The sequence below is a fragment of the Grammomys surdaster genome, unplaced genomic scaffold (assembly GCF_004785775.1).
Source record: "Grammomys surdaster isolate TR1022 unplaced genomic scaffold, NIH_TR_1.0 126158, whole genome shotgun sequence".
Lineage (NCBI taxonomy): Eukaryota > Metazoa > Chordata > Mammalia > Rodentia > Muridae > Grammomys > Grammomys surdaster.
The window spans coordinates 9,402,798-9,408,595 of NW_021620966.1; the positions used below are offsets into that span (position 1 = coordinate 9,402,798).

The following is a 5,798-nucleotide window of genomic DNA, read 5'->3' on the forward strand; positions in this document are numbered from 1 at the left end:
ACAGCACAGACATACACACAGACATACACACAGCACAGACACACACACAGACATACACACAGCACAGACAGTCACAGCACACTGAACTGTAACGTCAGACTGGGCTCATCTGAGCCGTAACCTCAGCTGCTTACAAGGAGCAGGGAACGATGCAAACCTCGATGTCGTCACGAGGTGTGAAGCAGCACAGAGCGGTGGAGGCAGATCTCTGCTCTAAAGGCCTCGATTACTCTGGAATACTCCAGTCCAAAGACAGACATATTTGGGATGAATGTGGCAAAACCTGCTGGGCTTGACATGAGATCCTTAGTGGAAGCACTTCTTGTGCATACCTGAATGGCCAGTCCCACTGCTCTTGTGCACTGGGACGTCTTCATTAATTATAGTGAGTGTCATTTGAACGCAAGCATTGTAATACTACAGCTATTGATCTGATAACCAAACAGCTACTAAGTGTGTAATGGGCACGTAAGTGGCATATATATTATTGATATACTGGACAAAGAGATGATTTGTGTCACAGGTAGGACAGAATAAGTGAGAGATTTCATCATGCTACGCAGAAAGGAGCTGCATTCAGAACTGATGAGTTATTTATGAGGAATTTTCTAGATAATGTTTCTGCACCACAGTTGCCTCTAGGTAGCTCACATTACAGAAAGTGGAAACTGCAGGTAAGGATACTAGTACACACAAATTATAGATCAAATCTACGTCCCTGGCTTAGTTTATTATGTTAAAAAAGCAGCAGCTCGCACTTGGGAGGCAGAGGCAGGCGGATTTCTGACTTTGAGAGTTCGAAGCTAGCCTGGTCTACACAGTGAGTTCCAGGACAGCCAGGGCTACACAGAGAAACCCTGTCTCGAAAAAAAACAAAAGCAGCAGCTCATATTTAGGGTATAAACAACAATTTATTTCTAACGTTAACACTGAAGTTGACTATTATACATATTCATCAAGTTTTACCACTGTCTGTATCTTGGGAGATATTCAACGGGCTTAACAGGCTGAAGCATTCTCAGCAACTGAAAGCACCAGACTTCATCTCCCACGTGAGTCAAGTCCTGTGACAGCTGACTCTTACTCACTGTGGTGCAGCATGTATGGGGTACGCTAGTGCAACAAGGAGGCAGAGTTTACGTGAACCTAGAGGTGTGGATTGGCCATCCCAATTCCTTCACACTCGATGACGTAAGTGTCCTTAGAGGCATCATCTTCCTCTTCTGATTTCTTCACGGTAAATTTGGCCTGAAAGCAGAACACTCGTATGTAAGTATGCATGAAGAGGACAGAGGGCAATCTTAGAATCAAAGTTAAGGAGACAGAGAGTTAATATCAAACCCACTGGTTGAAGAAGGTACACACATAAAAATCAAGAGATGTGAAGAAATTCAATACTTTTTTCTTTTTCTTTTTTTCTTTCTTTCTTTTTTTTTTTTTTTTATCATTTTTGGTTTTTCGAGACAGGATTTCTCTGTGCAGCCTTGGCTGTACTGGAACTCATTCTGTAGACCAGAAACTCAGAAATCTGCCTGCCTCTGCCTCCCAAGTGCTGGGATTAAAGGTGTGCGCCACCACTGCCTGGCTCAATACTTCTTTTGTCCTAGGACCGAGGTTCTTGTCACTGTTGTGGAGTCTGTCAGGATAGACAATCAGGCTCCACTCCACACCCACTGACTAAGAACAGGGGATGTGTGCAGCCAAGTTAAGCGTAGATTCTGAAGCATCATCTGTTGCTGGTAAGAAGGCATCTTTTCTCTTCCCTTTTGTTTTTCTAAAACATGTATCACAACCATTTACCTGTCAGGTATGACATTATTTGCTCTCATTAAATTTTTCCTGCCAATTTAATTCTCTAAATACGTAATTCAGGAAGCTAGCTCAGAAAGGGTAGGTAGGGCGGAGGGGTGGTGACTAATACCCTTCACCATTGAGCTTAACACTGTAGTTCTCAGTTATTAGCTAAAGCAACTCTGAAATATGTGATCTCTGTGACTGCTCTGGAAGTGCCATTTTAAAGACAAATGCAGATCCTTTTAACAAAACAATTTAAGTCAAAACAACTGAATAGGTTTAAGATTCTGGCAAAGGGATTTCAAGTATGCCTTAATTTTTAGGAGTCTCTAAAATACAATTTGACACCATTTCTGACCAGCAATGTTCACAAGCTTTCAATTTCCATGTATGTAACAGTACACTGTATAAGTGGACATCTAAAAAACACTGTGGAATGACAAACCTGAACACAGCAAGGGAGCCAAACTCCTGTGTAGTTATTTGTCTGCAGTTTCAAATTACAAACATGAAACTATGAAACACAAGCTGGAAACCATTTCAAGTTTATGCTTAGGCCTACTTATAGAGCCTCAAGGATGATCTAGTTGAAATCTTGATTTTTACAGATGAGCTATCTGTACTGAGGCACAGAAAAATAAAGATACTCTGCCACAAGTCGCCCAGCAAAATGCAATTAAGAGTCAGGTATGGGTGGTACAGACCTGTATGCCCAGCATGCAGGAGGCTGAGGTAGAAAAATCTTAAGTTTGAAGTCAGCCTAGACTACACTTAGTAAGATCCTTTTACAAGAACTCCCCTGCCTCCGACCTATACACCCAGTTAAATAAGAAACAAGAGTCACAACCCCAGTTCAGGAAACTTGCTGTTGTGTACTCTCTCCAAGTAATATGTAAGTGGCTACAAATATACAAAGTACTGTAAAACTGAAGGCTATACTGAATACTACATGGAGGCTCACAATCGCCTATAACTCCAGTTCCAGGGCATTAGACATTCTCTTCCAGCTTCTCAGGGAACCAGGCACAAATATGGTACACAGCCACTCATACATATAAAATAAAATAGAAACAAGTTTTAAAATAATAGGGGGCTGGAAACATGGCTCAGCGGTTAAGAGCTCTGACTGCTCCTCCACAGGTCCTGAGTTCAATCCTCGGAACCACATGGTGGCTCACAAGCATCTGTAACGGAATCTGATGCCCTCTTTTGGTGTGTCTGAAGAGACCAACAGTATACTCACATACATAAAATAAATAAATAAATAAATCTTAAAAATAATAATAGGATGAAGCTCAGTGACAGCATGGTTGCCCAACACCCACAAATCCTTGGTTTGATTTCCCAGGACAATAAACAACAACAAAGGAAATCAAGGATATTATAAAACAGTGAACTCACTCTCATCTCGGATGTACTCTACCTTCAATTCTCATCAGGTTTCCTGACTTAAGGGAGACCTATCCACTTCTTATCACAAGAGCAGCCAAGAAGAGTAGAGGCTGTGAGGCAGCACAGCACAGAAGGAAGCACAGGTGACGGCCTCATGCGCCGACAGTACAGATAGCTGAAGCTTTCTTCAGCTAGTCAATTATTTTGGGTGATAGAAGGAGTTAAGAAGGCATTTGAGACAGGGTCTTGCTATATAGCACTGGCTGGCCTTGATCCCCTGATCCTGGAGCTCTGATCCTTCTGCTTCCACCTCCCAAGCAACAGAATGATCAGACTGCACCTCCATGCCTAGCTCATTAAGAATATATTCATTCTCATTCTCTCTCATTCTCATTACCTCCGCCCCCTCTCTCCAGGGTTTCTGTATGCGGCCCTGGCTGTCCTGGAACTGGCTCAATAGACCAAGCTGACCATGAACCCAGAAATCCAGCTGCTGTGCCTCTCAAGTGCTGGGACTACAGGCATACACCACCATATGCCTTACGGGGTGTGTATGTGTGTGTGTGTGTGTGTTTTATTCTCGTTTGTCTTTTTTTTTTATTTGCTTTCTTGTTTTCATAAGAAAGGTGTGAGTTGGAAGTCTGAGAACCTGGGGAAGGATCTAGAAGGAGATGACGTAGAGAAACCATGATCAGAAGAGTTTGTATGAAAAAAATTATTTCAATTGAAAAAATAAAATGAAAGAAGAATATTCTTTAGGGACTGTGGTGCAGTTCTTCTGCATTTTGTTGTTCTTGTTTTCAAAGTCTATCTTACAGCCTAGACTGGCCTGAAATGTGCTACACAGACAAAGCTGGCCTCTGACTCCCAAGTGACGGATAGCAGGTAGTCACTATCATGCCTCATGTGAATTACTTATAATTTCAAAAAAGGCAGCAACCTCATAAAACTTGAGTCATAAATCTTACAGAATTAGATTATAGAGAATGTAGAAGCCTGCTGTATCTAAGCGCTCCATAGTCTGAGGCCAAAGGATTACAAGTTCTACTGGTCTACCTAGGAAGTTCAAGGCCAGGCCAAAATATATACTTAGGCCTTAACTATTAAAACTAAACTAAAACCATACAAAAGAATTCCAAAATAAAAAACATGCTTCATTGCCAGAAAAGAAGAACCTGTATGTGTTAGTAGTAATAAACAGTGAGAAGCAATTTGAGAAGAAAAAGAACAGTGGCTTTACTAGCTAAAGGGTATACTTTTTACATTTCCTATGATGAGATTAACATTAATTTCACAGCGACATATATTATTATTATTTTTATTATTTTAGACAAGAGTACAAGGTATAAACATGAGTTCCCACAATATTAAAGCAGAGCATCTTTCCTTTCACTGATGCTCCCACAATATTAAAGCAGAGCATCTTTTCTTTCACTGATGCTCAGGACTTCTGGCTTCCTGGGGTGCTCAAAACCCATGCTGCCAGCACGAAGCACTGGTGTCAAAGCATCTACTCCCTGCTCACCCTACTCGCCCAGTGTGTCACAGAGGAGACAGAAGACATGCTGAGGCAGCTGAGAGCCTGCCACGCAGGGAGCCCATGAGCAGCACCAACTGTGATGACTGCTGGGTTTCCCAGTCAGTCTAACACAATACTCACCTTTGCTAGCTGTTCAGCAAAATGTATAGCAGTCTGTGTGTGGAGTGTGACTGGGCCTGTTTTTATTCTGGAAATTCCATTGGCTAGAGCCATGAAAATAATCAGCTATCAAAAAAAAGAAGAAGAAAAATCTCACAAATATGCTAATATTCAGATTTACAAATTCTATAACTGCCTACTGGACAATGCTTCTAGAATTCAAAATAGCTTTTAAAAGAAATTAAAAGAATAATTTTTGTTTTCTTTATGTTTCTGTAAGTTTTACACAGTGACAGAGAGTATGTGTTAACCAGAGTCTGTGGCTTGGTATAATGCTTAGTCAGACTGATTTCATTTTTTTTTTTTTTTAAAAGACAGTTTCTCTGTGTATCCCTGGCTGTCCCAGACTCAATTTGTAGACCAGGCTGGCCTCTAACTCACAGAGATCTGCCTGCCTCTGCCTCCCAAGTACTGGGATTAAAGGTATGTGTCATCATGCCTGGCCTACAAGACTGACTTTTAACAATTCATGTTTCACAATAAAACAGAGAGCTGGTCACTGATACACTTAATTCGACCAAATATTTCTGCAAGCTGCTATATGTGACAAGTTTTTATACTCTTCTAAAACTCCATTTTAAAGGTAAATGGAGACTACAGAATTCCTGGGATCATGAACTTAGGAAGAAGGAAATGACTAAACACAAGGAAAATTGTCCCCAGAAAATAGTCAGGAATACTGAAGAGTCCTCCTCTTCCTCTTCCCTCTTTTCTTGGTTTTGAGGACCAACCACAAGAGTCCACCCACATAGGCTAGAAGAGTCCTACCACTGAGCCAGCCAGATGGAGAATGTGAAGGCAGAGTGAGAGACTTTGTCTCAAAAGAACAGTGGTCCAAATATTCAACAGCACTTCCTATTTCTTTGTGTGTGTGTGTGTGTGTGTGTGTGTGTGTGTGTGTGTGTGTGTGTGT

General features: G+C 41.4%; 1 protein-coding gene across 1 annotated transcript in view; it reads right to left on the reverse strand.

The window, feature by feature from the left end:
- Positions 1 to 891: 891 nt before the first annotated feature.
- Positions 892 to 5,798, reverse strand: part of Rtca (RNA 3'-terminal phosphate cyclase) — a 21,267-nt gene continuing 16,360 nt past the window's right edge. Inside the window, exons 10-11 of the mRNA XM_028757382.1 lie at positions 4,847 to 4,951; positions 892 to 1,248 (exon numbers count right to left, since the gene is read on the reverse strand). Of these exons, the coding sequence (XP_028613215.1) occupies positions 1,147 to 1,248; positions 4,847 to 4,951 (207 nt within the window). The 3' untranslated portion in view covers positions 892 to 1,146. The remainder of the gene's footprint in view (positions 1,249 to 4,846; positions 4,952 to 5,798) is intronic.